Source organism: Mycteria americana, chromosome 5 (genome assembly GCF_035582795.1).
Source record: "Mycteria americana isolate JAX WOST 10 ecotype Jacksonville Zoo and Gardens chromosome 5, USCA_MyAme_1.0, whole genome shotgun sequence".
NCBI lineage: Eukaryota > Metazoa > Chordata > Aves > Ciconiiformes > Ciconiidae > Mycteria > Mycteria americana.
The window spans coordinates 68,056,846-68,073,091 of NC_134369.1; the positions used below are offsets into that span (position 1 = coordinate 68,056,846).

Genomic DNA, 16,246 nt, shown 5'->3' on the forward strand with positions numbered 1-16,246 from the left:
TAGTTGCTGGCAGAAAATAGAGAGGATTGTTACGGCAAGATCTACCATATGGCACCATTATGTGGAGCTTTGCAAGTGCTTTCTCTGAGCGTGCAAGCAAGATTTCAGCCTTTGAAGAAATGCTGTATTGTTCGCCTGGATACGCAGGAGCCTCTTGAAAGAAGCTGTGGCAGATGGCACAGCTTTGTTCTCTTGGTTCGCAGGCAGCTCGTGCAGCCCCAGATATTCCCCCTTGCCGGGGCTGAGCAGCCCAAGGCACAGCGATCCTCCTGATGCGTCCTACGGGAGGACCGATGGCTCCTGAAACTCCTTAAATCCAATGGATGTCGCCTGGTGGGTACCACATCGCTGCACGAGCTCCAGAAAGCAAACACCGCTGTCCCTAGCCGGTGGGATGCACCGGTGTCGATGCAAGGCGAGCTGCACGAAATTGCAAAGCCTTGTCCCAGCCAAGGGAGCTGCAAATTAGTAAATCTCCCTGAAATACTCCGCTTTTGTCTGCGCCTCCCTGCCAACACCTGCTCCTCCCTGGGTGGCTGAGCCTGGCCGGAGCCCCGGCAGGACAGCGGACAAAGAAAAGCCTTTCAGACGGGTCCGATGCCCGCTTGAGCGACATCCCAACAATACCCCGATGAAAACCCATTCAGCCCAGGCTGGGGGAAAGGAAAGGAAAGGGAAAATGTTCCTCCGGGAGGAAGCAGTGATCAGTCATTGACCATAGCAACAACATCTGCATCTGCCCTCAGCCAGGGAAAAGCCCCTGCCTGCTGCCTACCGCTGGCTGGGACAGGGCGTATCGTCCCTGCAGCCCAGGAGGGACATGGGGCGTTTCTTACAGGCTAATTGCTCCTGTTTGTGCCCAGGCGAAAAAAAACATCCCCTGTTTCCCTGTTGTTCCTCCTGAGAAACACTTGCACGGCCACAGAATAAAACCCTAACTATTCCTAAGTGTTCTATTTAACTATTTAACTAACAAAACCCTAAGTGTTCTATTTAACTATTTTGGTTAAAATCCAAAGTGTCCATCTAACATAAAGCAGGCCATAAAAGACATTGGGAGAGCAGATCGAGCCTTTAGCTGGCCTTGGAGTCACAGCTGCTCCATGTCCCTCTGCAAGCTCAGGCCCTCGTCCTCTGCCGCTGGCACGGGACAATCACCGATTTATCATGCTACGGATGTTTCCTCACTCAGACAACTTAAAAACACCCAAAGCCCAGAGAATACTTTGCAGGATGGCTCCAGAAAGAGTTTTTGCCCTTTGATGTATGCAGCAGGCTGAGATCTGCGAAGCAGGGACCCTGCTGGATTGTTGGTCTCTGTGGGAGGATTGTCCATCCCAGTGACCAAACCCACTGCTGCAACGTACCCAAAGATACCACCCGTCCCAGGCCCGAAATCTTCCACCCTTGCCACTCTGAGTCCCTAATGGGAACAAACGGGGCAGAAAAGTCACTATTAAGCTGCAAGAGAAGAGTTGGCCAAGGACCAACCCGAGCTGGCAAAGCCTCGAGATCCCCTCCAGCCCCTTTGACTTCCCTCAACCCAATCGACTGAGACGACCGAGGACTTTGGAGGGAGCCCTGGTCCCACAGAGCGGGCACAAGCCATCCCGCCCCAGACGGTCGAGCGTGACAAGCCGGGTGGCATTGGGCTCCCGCAGGCGTAAAAGTCAGCCCAGTGCCTCTCAGTGCTTTCTCTGTCTCTCTTCCAAATGTTACACAGTGGGTTCATACAGAAACAGTGGGACACTTTCCAAACCATTTAACTAATGCTGAAATTTAATACCCAACACCAACAGGTTACTGAGAGCAAGAAGGAGCTGTTGTAATGGAGGGGGGGATTTGCAACTTCACTCCCCCCGAATGGGAATCTGCCCTCTTGTGCCCGCAGGGCAGAGCTCGGCTTCCCCCTCCCTCCCAGCCGGTGCCGGCTCGGGTTGAGATCTGCCTGATGGGTTTTTTGGGGAGCCAGGGGGTTGCAGCTGCTTGCACGGGAGCACGGTGGGCACCCGCTGTCCCCCCTCCCTATATGACTTCAGTCCCTGGGGAGCCAGCACGGCTCCTGCTGCCGGCATGCCCTGGAGCAGCAGCTGCCTCCGAGCCTTTTTCTCACCCTCGGCTGGAGGAAAAAACCCAAAATCTTGGCAGCACGGAGCAAGGGATGGAGAGCAGAAGGGCCACACCAGGGCATGCCCTGGGCCTGGCTGGTCCCTGCGAGCACCGCTGTGCTCCTGCCTCACTGCACACACAGCGGTTCCCCGCAGCACCGTCTCTGCATGAAGCGTCTGGCTGAATTTGGGGGAGATGCTTTGAAAATCCTGGGCTGAGACGAGGTGCCACAGGCTTGGTGGGGCTCCAGCACGTGAGCCTCCATAGATGCGTCCTTCAGCCTGGCTGGCAACGCCGAGCCACAGCGCAACAAGCCCTTCCGCCACCTTTGGCTGGGGCATGGGGAGAGTTTTCCATGGGAAAGAATTTCCCCAGGAAAATCTGATTTGGCCAAGTTATCAGTGGAGAAAAACATGGAACAGAGGCAGTCACTCCACCTGAACAAACCAAACCCGATCGGTGGCATTTTGCAGGGCTGCTGCAGGAAGAGCCCTGCTGCAGGGACGTCTCGTCCCCACTGTGCTGTTGGGTGTCCCAGTCCGCCTTCTCATCCGGCCCATGGAAAAGGACGTCTGGGTAAAATCAGCTCTCATAATACAACCTGGAGCTCTCCTCTACCAAGGGGCCTGGCTCACTAAAACCATGCTGCCTGGCATCTAACGGGACGTGCTATACCATGAGGTGTGACCGACCAGCGTCGCGACTCCCAGCTCCCTCTACGCATCAAAACACCGTAGAGAAACCCCATTTCGCTGCTGAATCAACTCCAAGTGGAGCATTTTGGGTCCATCCAACAAGCCACAAAAACATCTTCCCTTAGAAGAAATTAAAGCTTTTTTTTGGCTTTTTTTTTTTCTTTATCCAGGTCTTTCAGAGTTTTGATACTGAGGGACAGAGAAACAATATCCTGACTCTCCAAATCTCAATTTAGCCCAAAATCAAGGATTTCTGTGAAGCAAGTAAAGACACTTGGCATCTACAGGGGACAACCTGCTTTACCGGCTTGGACACCCCTGCATCACCCCAGCAGTGCACAAAGTCAGAGCAGCCCCCAAGCCCTGCTCTAAGACATCGAGGCTTTCTAATGAGAAAGAGAAACCATCTCAAACCGGCAGTACATCAGGGAGGAGCAGAACTCGAGGTTCAGTGCAGAACTGTTCCCAACAGCAGCCCCTGATGCTCCCTTCACACCAAAGCTTGCCTGAAAACTCAAAACCAAGCCTGGGGAGACTAGAAAGAGGGAAATAAAAAAGCAGGGGGACAAAAAAGAAAAATAAAAAGCATAGTACTTACCACCAGCTCGGTGAACATGACGTCCAGCTCCTCCACTGGCGGCATGGGCAGCGCGGGCTCCATGGTCTGCAGGGCGAAGCTGCTGTCATTGCGCAGCCGGTACGTGATCTCAGGGTGGTCGCTGCTGCGAAAGCAGCAGAAGATGAAGGAGATCCCCCGACCGCTCCTCTTCCTTGGGGCCATGGCCAAAATCCTCTGCGTCCCTCCCTCCTGGGCACTAGATCCTGAGGGGAAGAGAAGAGAAGAGAAGAGGCTCAAGCAGCCGCCCCGCAGCGCTGCGCTCCCGTCCCACCGAGGGGAGGAGGAATCAAAGCCACCCACGCACTCGACGCGGAGGGGAAGAGCGGAGACAGTTTACGTGCCAAATATTCCTGCTCAGATCTGACATTTACGGTCCTGGCAACCTTGATGACCACACGAATTAAAAAGATGCATTTGCTTGCCTTGTGCCAAAGCTGGCAGTGGCAGGGGGACGCGCCGCTGTTCCTGTGGGGAGAGGGGTCCTGGACCCCCACCACTGTTGCAAATCCCTGCAAATCCCTGTCGACCTCCCCGTACTGTGGCAGCCAGGCCAGCCCCTGTCTCAGTCCGGCCAGGGGCATGGCAAATTTGGGAGGCTGCTGCCAGCAACAGCTGGATGTGCTCGGGGCCACCAGGTATGTGGTCCCCAGCACAGGTGACTCAGTTCGTGAAGACCTCATGTGGCTCAGGATGCCCCGAGCCACAGATGGCAGCAGAGCTGAGAAAATATCCTATATTTTCCCCCAGCTCTTAAACGTGTCCCTAAACATCGACCGGCAACCACTGGTTGGGCGGCTCTTTTTCATGGAAAGTTTTACTTGGCTTTAGTTAGATAAACCCTACTTGAAATTCCAGTAACTATTTACAAGACAATTTCAGCTGATAAAAATCACACGGTGCTGGTAGCTCAGACTTTCCTACTCAGTGCTTACGTCGGACATCGCTCACGCCAGCAGTCGCTCGGGTTTTGCTGATTTCTGAAACTCAGGTTGGGAGCAAAGCTCAGGGCAGGAGACATGTGTCTTGCCCAACCGGTAACGGCAAGGACCAGGCAAATGCTGCCCCAAAATTGGGACTGTCAAGTCAACGATACAAGAGGAGGAATGAGGATGGTGGAGAAGCACCCCTAACGAGAAAAATCAACCAACAAAGTAGAGAATTTTTAAAAAGCCTAAACAATTGTCTTACAAAGCCACACACCCACACATTTTATCTCTGCGAAACAAGATGCCGAGATGTTAAGAGACAGGACAAACAGCCAAGGTTAATGCTGAAGGCTGAAATATGGATGACTCAGATTTATTAACAAAGCTATGAAGAGACTTGGGAAAAAAGGTCAGCATTTGGAGAGGAGTGTCTGATCTCCCTGGAGCCAGCCATTCCCCTCCGACTACGGATTTATAAGCCACAGATAAACAGCTGTGCCCCACGGAGAGCCAGAGCCGGAGGCAGGTTGGGGGCAGACGTGGGGTTAGAACCTGCACCACTGCTTGCATGGCAAATGCTGCCCTCCCAAAATAGGGACCTTGCAGAAAATTCAGGCTGTACCCATGTTACTTTAATGGAGGATCTGACCCTTGAAATTGTCTTTGCTAGCATATTTTTAGCACATGCTGTAATCATCTGCTGAACCATGAACGATGGGAAACGGTTATTGGGTCTTCACGGGGGATAATCCCAGGCTGTGCAACTGCTCTGTGCCCAGTCCAGAGGGTCCCCGCTTCCCTAAAAGCCCCAAATCTCATTTCACATTTAGCATCTTGCATGTAGAAAAACGCAGCCACTGAAGGAATTTCAGCTGCCATGAAATTTCTCTCATCGTGGCTCCCCGGCAGCCAGCACCGCAGTAAATCCATTAGCAGCCTGCTGGCATCCCTTCGGTGTCAGGAGGGTTTTGGGACCTGCTGGGGAGTTTCTTTCCTAAAGGAGAGAGGGAACCAAAAAACAAAGGCACATAGACCTCTGTCCCCTCCAACGTGGAGGAAAACATTGCAGGTTTGGGTTTTTAAGAGCCACGAGGAGCAGGGCGCAGAGGGAGATGCTGGTGGCTGCCCAGCGCTTTGTGCCTGGCGTGGGAGCTTGGTCCTGACCCACGTGTCCTCAGCTGTGCAAAGTTTGGTCACTTGGCCATTCCCAGTCTGTGGGTACAGCCATGTGTGCCCCGAGCAGGGCCTGATCCTGCTCCTGCAGCTGGTCCAAAGCAAATGGACCCGTTCTCTTCTTCCATGGGGCGTTTTCCATCCATTTTTCAACACCACATCAACCTCATCCTTGAAACCCACTGCTACGTACAAGCTCTGACTTGGGCTTGCAAAAATGTACGGAAAGCTTTTATCAGAACAACACCTGCTCTTCAGAGATACACACTCCTGACAATGTTTTACGAGGCGTTTGAATGACAGACCAAAAGGCAAGATTTTATTTTGGGTTTTAAAGCAGACAGTCATGTAGCAAGCAAGACAAGGTATTTTTGAGCTGCTTCCAGCTTTGGAGCTACTGAGGTTCCTCATTTTCATCTATAAACAATTAAAAAACCAAACAACCCTATAGTGCAGACTGAGTGGGCTGTAGGTTATTAGCAACCAAGGCTAAAAAGGGTTAGAGAGAGAATATGTTAGCTACCAGGCAAATAGCATTAAACCTTCAGAAGGCTGATGAATATTCATTGACATGATGGATCAAAATCAAAACACAGCTCCCTGGCAGGTCGTGGGGAGCTGCAGACAGCGCAGATTGCACCGTCAGAACAAAGTCCAGCTACGCAGCCTTCTCCTTCCCTGCAAATCCTAGAGAAATCAGTAATTCATGGAGAAAAACTGACAGCCCCTGGCAACCTGGAGGCTTGCGTTAAGGAGAGCAGAAGGGACCAGTTCCACGCAGTATCACATGTCAAGTGTCCTGCTCCCACCTCCCATTGATACCTTTGAGCACTAATTAGATCAATAAATTTAAGTCAGATTGTGATCTAATAGTGCCTTCTGGCCTTTACTATTGAGCGGGCCAGAATAAATTAAGTTTAATTGCCCCTGTACATACAGAGCCAGGGAAGATAGGATGGGAAGGGTCATTGAGGGAACTTCTAGCCAAACCCCAAATCCCAAGGAAGGACTGATGGGGCTGAATCATTCCCAAATAACTTTGCTTTCACAGAAACAAGGGTGGAAATGTGTGTGTGATGGGCTCAGCCTGAAAGGCCAGGGAGAGGAGGAGAAGGAGCTTAGCCCACGTGTGCCACCAGGACCGACCGGGGTCCCCAGGCAGGACAGAGGCCATGGGCTGCAGCTCAGTGATGCACAGAGAGATGAGTTTTGTTGTTTTTCCCAGCCCAAAAAAAAAGCACCAAGTCTACATTGCCCTGAGCAGTGCTTAAATGAAATCAGTCATTAGGAGAAAATTGGACCCTGGTGTCGCTTCCGCCTTTGCTTTAAGGAAACGAGAGCAGCAATTACTGCTTGCATATTCAACAGCCTCCTCAGCAAGCTAAATTAGCCCGCGTGGAGCAACGTGCTGCCAGAGCCTGCCTGTGACCGATGCCCCAACAAGCTGGTTTAAAGCCAGCACCAGTATTGCAGCGTTGCGGTCTGCAGCCTAAAAATACCCAGCAAGGGTACAAACGCATGCAAAGGAGCGTGCACGCTCCCCTTCACACCCGCCTCCAATTCCGCCTAGAAGCTAGGAGCTAAATCCTCAAATATGAATATTAGCGTGTTGTTTTTCTGGCTCCTTTCCCATCCCCTCCCAAAAGAAGGATGCAAGATCCCGAGCGAGCTCTTTCTCAACGGTGAGCTTTGTTTCAGCGCGTTGCACAAGGGGACAGTATTTTTGTGCAAGCGCAGTAACGCTCACTGACCGCCTCTGCCGAGCCCCGACCAATTTTGGCATCTTGGGCCACACCAAGCTTTGCCTCCCCCCACCCCGCAGAGTTTCGGTGCAACCTGGGATGCTCCCGACTGATGGAAATTTTCTGACTCTCTTCCACCACTGCAAAGTGACCTCCTTGGCTGGCGGTGGCCGGGAGGCTCTTGGCCTCGGCGGGCGGTTTTGCAAGACACTGTCACCCCCACCGAGTGCTAGAGCCGGGTGTCCTGGACCACTTTTTACAGCACGTAGAAGGCAGAAATTTGGCATCCCACACATTGCACCCTGTGCTTGTCCCATCCCACTGCTGAGCAACGGTGCACCCTCCCTCAGTGCTCCTCCCCATGCATATAACACCCAGCGCACAGCGCAGTGCTGGGGTGCGCATCAAACCCACTAATTACTTTGCATCATTTTTTTAAACCAACAATTCTAGATTATTTTCCTCCCACCATAAGTCATGTCCAGACCTCCACAGCAATAAAAACTAGGTGGTCCCACGGCATTTTTCAGACCAGCTGTATATTTGAGGCATCCCCTGAGAAACAGCAAAGCCTTCCCTGGACATGTTTTGATTTTTCACCTTACGGAACCAAGACAGCCAGCACCCTCCTTGGCCTCGCCCGCTAACCCGACCTCTTCTCAGGTTCGGTCCCAATTGTGAGCCCTCCGAAACGCACACGGTGCTCTGCCCATCCGATCAGGTGGCAGCATTTGGGCTCATCCCTCTCAAGAGCGAGAAGCGATGCTCTGTTTCATGTTTGCCCCAAAGCCAGTGCAAAGAAACCCTTTTTAATGAGAGGGACCCAAGCGTTACTTAATTTTAAAAATAAAACCTTTGAAATTGAGCCCCTGTGTGGATGAAAAGCTCAGAAACAGGATTGCCTTCCCCTAAGCAGGAGCCGTCTTCCTCCAATGCAGAAGCCCGGAGGCCCTGAGCCCATCAGCAGCACCTCCAGCATGGACCCCACGCTGAGCACGGTGCCGGCATCCCCAGCACGGCCACTCCTGTTAAAAACAACCAGGATGATTTTTTGGCCACAAGCTCCAATGCTGATTTCCAAAAACCCCTTTCTCCAGCGTAAAGCTGTTTTCAGGCACAGGCTGCACAGGAGGGGAATGTTTGTGTTTGGTGGAAATCCATGCATATCAACAGGAGGGGGAAAAACCCAAAACACTCGGCTAGAAGGCTTTAAACTGCTTGACGATTGCCTTTTCCCCCTCCATCCACTCGTGAAACAGCAGCCGCGAAAGGGGATGGGGACAGGACCCTTCCCGTGATGCCACAGGAAAATCAGCTGCCAGGAGGAGCCTGACTCATCGCTAAATCACAAGAGCCATAATTCCCAGCGTAAGCAAATCTCAAAGACTTGGGTTTCATGGATTTATAAATACATCTGCCAAATCCTGAATTACCCCAGATCCTCCTTTCCTTTCCCAGAAATCCTGTTATACTCCATGAACCCAACGAAGAGCATTTTGCATCTCCAAACCTTGCTCGGGCTGCCCGGTACCCGAAGGCCACCGGCATACTGCCCCTGACACCAGCAGTCACAGGCTCTCGGCTTGCTCCCGGAAAGCCCCATCTGCCAGCATCATCAAAAACCCAACACTCGCCTAAAATGTGTCGCCTCTTCTTTGTATTCTTTCCTTTTGTTGTGGCATTCGTCACAACCTGACGCATACATCTGGGGCCTGCTGTCTCACAAGAAAACATTTTGCTCTGCTCAAGGGCAGATGAGCTTCGGGGGCTTGATGGTAAAATTCAGGGTGCAACAAGAAAAATCAAACCAGTTTATTCACAGAGCCAGTAAACGTTTGTATGTTCACCAGTAAGGAAAAAAAATAGTTTCACAAATTTGTAACACATGAGAAAAAGCCTTCCCTTTTCCATCTAAACAAAATTTACACCTACTGCAAGCAGCAAAAGTGCTGGGAGAGACTTTTTTTGTACGTGTCTGCATGGGGCTCCCATCTGGAGGTGTCGATGATGCTACTCAGGGAAAAGAGCAACAACCTCCATCGCACTGCGAGGAGATCACGGTCCGGCTCGGAAGTTGCCTCTCCAGCACGCGAGCGAGCTCCCCGCCACGGGAAGCACAGATGCTGTTGACTCTGCAATCCAGTTTTCAGGGGGAAGAGCGTGGCGCACAGCAGGGTGAGACGGGATCTGTCTTAGTGCTCTCCAGCTGAAATCAATCCTCGGAGCAGCGCCGCTTGGTTTGGCAAGAAAGCAAAAGTCCGAGCAGGGGATGGCTGCTGGCATGTTGCAGGACCATGTCTGTCCCAGGGCACGGAGATAAGTTTGGGTTCAAGGAGAAGATCCTGCAGCATCCGTCAGCTGCCCCAGGGATCCCTGCACAGCCCTTCAACCCCCGCAGTTACAGAGACCGGCACAGCTCAGTGCACAGATGAATTTGACCAGGCAAGATGCTGCTGGAGTAAAACTTTGTTTAGTTTTTGAGGATTAAAAACCAAACCTTGCTGGAAGTTTCCTAGTCAGCTAGACAGTGAGCGGTGCAGTAACACCGAAGGAGGTCACGAGTTCTCCATTAAAAGGGTGAACTTAATCAGTGACGAGCTGAGCGCCGGCGCCAGATCCTCTAAACCGCTACAGACTGCTTCTTACAGGAGCTCCAGCAGATCAGCTCGGGCAAATGCCATTTATTTCAGGAACAAGGACAACAAGCATGGAACCACAGACAAGACCCAGTTTGGGAACCTATATAAATATATATATATATTTCTTAATACTCACTAGGGTGCTAAACGACCCAATTCTACAAAGGCACACGTGCCTTTTTTCCAGCAGCCGGGCAGATTTGTGGTCCTTCTTTAGCAAACCAAAAAGCAGGGTGGGTTGGCGGTGGGAGAAAGAGAGAGTTTTCAACTCGCATATTCCTCCCTTAAATGCCCGGAATGATTTGCATCCCGAAACCCAGGCACAACACTTGTCATAGGTGGGTTAAGCCCAAGAGACTTCCCAGGAAGGCAGAGGGAGGCAGAGGTGGCGGGGGGCTCTCCGGGAAGGATGCTGGAGCATCCCCCTGCCCTCCCTGTGCCCCGGCCCGGCTTCAAAAGGCAGCACAGAAAAACCCGGCAGAAAGGAAAGGCAACGCGAGGGGCCGCCCCTCCCAGTGCTCCCCCCTCGCCCCGCTCTTGTTTCGGGGCGGCAGCTGCTGGCACCTTGTTGTGGTGGGGCTCAGAGGGGCAGAGATGGCCCTTTCAGAGCCGAGGTCACGCGCGGGGAGGGATTAGCACCGACCCAGGGCTCTCCGGAAAGCCCGCAGCCTTGCAGAGAAGATCCTCACAGAAGTTGTCCTTTGCCATTTGAACCTGGTCTCTCAGGGAGCCTTTGTGGGTGTCCAGGCTGGGTGATGCAGCCCTCAAGGCCAAAAACAGTCTAGAGAGGGATGCAAGACTCCCCGGGCAGCTCAGGGGGCTGCTACAGCCCTACCGAGCATCCCAGGGCGAGCATCCTCCTCCATCCCAGCTTCATCCTCATCACCCGGCACAAGCACAAGCCAACACCCAGCCCCACTCCATTTCCAACGCTGGTTTTGGCCCCAACTGGGGGAAAACACTCACGCAAAGCACAAAACACCTCCAGGAGGGGCTGATAATACCGGGCTGTGAAGCCCACCCCAGTGTATCACCTTACATATAAATAGCCAGGAAGAGCAGCTTCAGTGATCAGAAACCTCCCGACACGACGGGCGCTGGGACCACCTCCCAGCCCTGCTACTGGAAGGAGACCTCCCCTCTCAGTATTTCCCTCTCCATCTGAAAGGACGTGGATTTAAGTCACTTCATTTCCGAGATCACTCCCGGCTCCGTCTACTCCCTTTGACAATGCAAAGCTTTTGTCAATAAAAACTCAACAGCCTGGCAAGCGGGGAGAGAGGAGCTGTATTTCCCACTGGAGGATATTTGTTTGCCAATTAGCCTTTTCCTGGAGAACAATAGGTCAATAAAAACCTTCCTTTACTTTAATTCCCCCTTCCCCCCCCCCCCCCCCCCCAGCCTCAAGCCCTGCTCCTCCAATGAATATTTGGGCTGTGACTTTGATTTATCGTATGCAAAGCCTCACTGCTGAGCTTTCCATTTCACTGCTCCCCATTTCAACAGTAATCCCTGGGTGAGATGGGCTCTGCGAGTGTAAAAGCGAGGGGGAAGGCAGGCAGGTTTTTCCTCTCTTAAAGCCTCTTAATTAATTTGGCTTCGCAAACTGGAGTTTCCAAGTTGCTCAGCAGCAGACGCTTCCAATCCATCAACACAGCAACGTCTGCCGTGGGGCCACCACCATGGCAAGGCAACAAGGAGCTACCGGCTGAGTCCCGACAGGCTAATTTTGGGTTGTGTTTGGAGATTTTTAGGATTATCCATGCTTAAGGTGAGGCTACTGAAACCTGGTGTTTATGCAGCTTGTGGTGTGTAGCAAGCTGTTTTTTTCTCTTTCAAAATGGAAACTGGGTGGAGGCTGCTGTAAATAGGAGTCCTTCCTAACAGGGACCCTGTTAGGATGGGTAGATATCATTAAACTCCAAGATATCATTAAACTTGTAGTCCAGAAAGTGCCCAAAGCAAACAAAACACATTGTCAGATCTCTCAGCTGGCCTACCCAATGCTGATCGCCCTTTAAAGATTTTTTAAATCCTGACGTTAATCCAGAGTGATTTTTCCCCCTAAAGTATGAACCTGGGGTTGAGAATTCCTTGATAAATATGTCTGATGGGCCCGCCGGCCGCTTTCCTTCTAGTACGACACTAATACCTCCCCGTGCTTCAGCAGATGAACGCTGATAAACAATATATGTGAGCTCACATCAGGCGCGACGTGATCCCAACAGCTCCAGCATGACGCCTGCTCCCACCCGGCCTGGGAAAAAGCAGCAATTTTTATCACATAACACTAAAAGACTGTTTGCGTTTAAACATAATAAAGAAAAGCAGGCGAGCACAGCAGGCGAGACTAATTGGAAGGCTTGACTATATTTTTTTTATGTAAATGCAACGTGATGTAGCTTATGGCAAAAGCCCCGCTTTGACCAGGATGGAGCTGCACCACCCCATGCCACGGGACAGCGGGACTCGGGTTTCCCAGGAGAGCTGCTCAAACCCACCACCTGCGATTCGGAGGAGCCGAACCTTACTGGAGGCACACCATTTTAATTGCCTAACTATCCTGCCTCCCACTGATGGCAGGGAGCAAGGAAGGGCTCGCTCCAAAGTCGGCCGACCCATCACTGCCGGGGATGGACTGAAGGAAGGTCCTTCTTCCCTGGCAGGAGCATCCAGAGGGGAACATCCGTCTGGTGGAGATCCCAAGGGGATGCATTTAAAAATCAATAGAGGCTATTTTAATGCTTAATCCAGGAAAGTATCAGCATCAGCAGCATCAATACAAACCAAATTTAAACACACTGAGTACATGCACAGGATTTTTATTTTTTCTTTTGTGCACTGATTTAACCAAATCTGTTTTTCCCCAGACACTCTGAAGTCCAAACAGGGCATCCGTAGCATCCCTAATGCTTTGGGCATCCTGCCTGCCTCCACCTCTATATGCTGCTTAAAATATGAGCCTCTCCACCCCGCTGGAGCAAATGTTCCAGTGAGAAACCCCCCCTCGAAGGTGCAATATCGCAGCGACAGTGGCCACCTCCCCGCCAGGGCTATGTACAGAAGTGGATTTCACTTCTTTGCAGGTTTTCACACTGCACCCGCCACAAATTGCAATACAAACTTCCCATCCCTGTAGATATTGATACAATGACCTCCCTTTTCATTAAAAAAGAAAAAAACCCAGCCTCACAATTGCAAAGAACTGCTTGAAAAAGTGACCCAAGGGGATCCTGAGAGGCTCAGACACCCTGAGAGAAGATAACTGCATGTGAAGTTCTTAATTTAATCTCGTCTGCTGCAGGAGGGCAGTCTGGATGTTCATATATTTGGGACTAGCCACACTCCAGACGCACCCACAAGCACAGACGTACCTTCCCAGCAGCCACCGCAGGCACGGCACGGGCTCAGAAAGCCATAATGTCACCCATTTCTGTTGGGGTACAGCACCGTGCTCTGCCCTCTTCCATCCACCAGCTCCCTCCTGCATGCCCACTGACATCTCCACAGAGATGCCCCATGGTTCAACACCATCACTTCACTCGCCTTCCTGAGTCTTCAAACCAGTCCTTGATGCTCCTGGCCCTTTCCAAGCTCACAACTCCTTGCAGATGACTGCTTGCTCGGGGTTGGAGTCCACCAGCCTGGCCAGCAAAGTGAAGGTACTTCTCCCCATCAACACCAGTCTGGTTTGCTCACAATCTAAAGCAAAGGAGAACTTCACCTCTTTGAGGGTTCCTGAGTCCTGGTGGTGGCGGGGTCTTGCAGAGGTCTTCACATCTGTCGCCTGGGCAAGGCTTCATGGTACCGCTGGTGATCAGCGCCTTCGTGACATTCCTTCAAAGCTCACCTCCTTTCCTGGCTTCAGGGCGATGTATTTGACTGACATCAGGTGCGCCCAGCTCTCCAGTGAGAACGTGTGTCCCCAACACCCCAAACTCACCCCCATGCCTTTGGCAGCTTTGAAGCTGAAATACCTCTAGCAGCGAAGGTGGCGACTGAGTTTGCTGATAGGAGCCACTCAGGGCTGCAGCTTTCTATTAACCAGCTCGCCAGATCTTTCAACACAGCCCAGACAACACCACTGATAATGAAGTGGGGCCCCGCAGGTCTAACGAAGCTTGAAACCCAGAGAGCTGAGCACTGTTCATCTGTTCGTGCTTCCTCATGCCCATGCTACAAGGGTCACAAGTCGGCCAAGCAAAGGCTTCAAGGAGGGTGAGCCACGTTCATTGGGCTCCTGAAGTGGCTAAGCAGAGCCCTAACAACAGAAAAGGAAAGCCAAGCCAGCGGGCATGGTGCTTTCCAGCTCAGGGGCCACAACGACATCAGAGCATCTCTGCTCAGACACCCAAAGGTATCGTTGCCGTACGCTTCGCCACAAGATGGAGGTCACCATGAGAAGGGGACGGATAAGTCTGTTTTCTGCTTAGCTCTTAGCACAAGCACACCCATCTCAAACCCTCCCTAGAACAGAACAAGAACTTCCAGAACCTCCAATATCCAGAACCTCCATCTCAAACCCCTCCCTATAACGGAGAGCCTGAAGGTTTGCTGCCTAGCCACTGCACTAGACCTTGAAAAACATTTCCCTCCATATCTAACCTCGGTAGCCCATTGCTCCAGATTAACACTGCAGTTTGGATGCCCTAAACACACACTAATGAAATAACTCAAAGAGAAAGCAACCCTGAGATCACCCACAATCTTGTGACTGTCTACAGGGGAAGGAAATTAAATGGCTTTTGGATAACAAACCTTCGCACTGTTTTCCAGCACAAGACCTGTAACGCTGCAGCGAAAGCTTGAAGAAGCTGCACATTGGATAGGTACCTGAAAACTCCAGATTCACTTCACTACCGCAGGAGATTGCCACAGAAAGAGAAAACACCCTGAAATAACTGCTTCTACAGAAAAAAAACCCCCATTAATGCAGGTTTTTAGAGCTGGCAAGAGCTACCCGTCCCCATCGACTGCAACACGAGCTGTGAGAGCAGGAGGAGGGGAGAAAAAGCATCTTCCAGGCAATCACAGGCATTTTTTGCCCAGCTGAGTGCCTTGTGGGGGGAGCAACCCATGCGTCAACAGGAGCACTTGAAGCATGCTGGAGCTTTATAAATTCACTTTCAGTAGATTTACCAACACGTCATATGGAGAAGGAATGCGTGCTATGCAAATCCAGCCCCAGACTGCTCCCTGCCTAATCTAGCTTTAGATTCAAATGCTTATTACCATGGCGTCTAATCGGGTAATGCGTAAGAGACAGGTTTAGTTTGGGCTCCCAGTGCTTCAGCTGTGTTCTTAATAAGGCATCAAATGGAAAAAAAAAAAGAAAAAAAAAGAAACAAAGAGAAAAAACCCAACACTGCAAAGAATTCAAGCTCTGGTGGAAAGCAGAGAACAAAAAGCAGGCCTGGAAAAAAGTATTGACACCTACCAGTAAAAGCCAGGCAGATATGCAAACATTTGGCAGCTCACCAAGAACACAATGATCGTTGAGTCCTGTTCGCACCCCACCATATCCCTGCAGGGAAGTAGGTGGCTGGTCCTTCAGGGTCTCTCTCCCTTCCCCACCGCCCCGTGAGACATAAGGTGATGCAAGGATCTCACACACCCACGTAGGACCCATCTACTGGCAGCTAGCTCCCAGCAGCACCGAGCACAGCTGGTCACACCATAACTTCCAGACTACCCTATGGATGCTCTGGGCACTCACACCAGGACCTCCAGAGCCTGGGTAACACATGCCAACCAGGAGCTGTTTGCTGGTTTGGGGAGGAAGGGGTTCCCTTACTGCATCAGCGTCTGCAGCAGGACATGGGGACCATGGGAAGGTCATTCCCGGAGGCCACCACCTCCCTGTTTGCTGGCACCAGCCACACAGCAGGTCTCACACCACGGCCAAGATCATCTCTGCCCTTACCTGCACCAGGCAAGGTGATTCATTTCACTTCTAAGTTTGTCAAATACATCTGGTCTGTCCAAGCCATACATCACCCCTGGTACCTCCAGGATACAACCCAGATGCCAGCCTCTTACCTCCACCACGCAGCTACAACTCAGCCACTGTGCACCAGAAATAACCCAGGGACAGGGGCACAGGACCCACCACTCAGGCTTGACAGCTTCTCCTCTCCATCTGCTGCTCATCTGCCACGCTAAGCTTTTCTGCGATGGAAGATGGTGAGGTTTTCAACACCATCGTCCAGCTCCCACCTTCAGGATGCCGAATCCCAGCAGCTTGTCCTCCCCTGCCCCCGCAACACCGAATGGCACACAGACCTGCAACCAGCTCCAGCAAATGGTCAAGACATGCAAACGTTGCTACCAGCCTCTGAAGACC

General features: G+C 51.7%; 1 protein-coding gene across 1 annotated transcript in view; it reads right to left on the minus strand.

Annotated features, from left to right (window-relative positions):
• Positions 1–16,246, minus strand: part of DAAM1 (dishevelled associated activator of morphogenesis 1) — a 98,017-nt gene that overhangs the window by 56,005 nt on the left and 25,766 nt on the right. The window contains exon 3 of the mRNA XM_075503822.1: positions 3,403–3,626. Within this exon, the coding sequence (XP_075359937.1) occupies positions 3,403–3,585 (183 nt within the window). The 5' untranslated portion in view covers positions 3,586–3,626. The remainder of the gene's footprint in view (positions 1–3,402; positions 3,627–16,246) is intronic.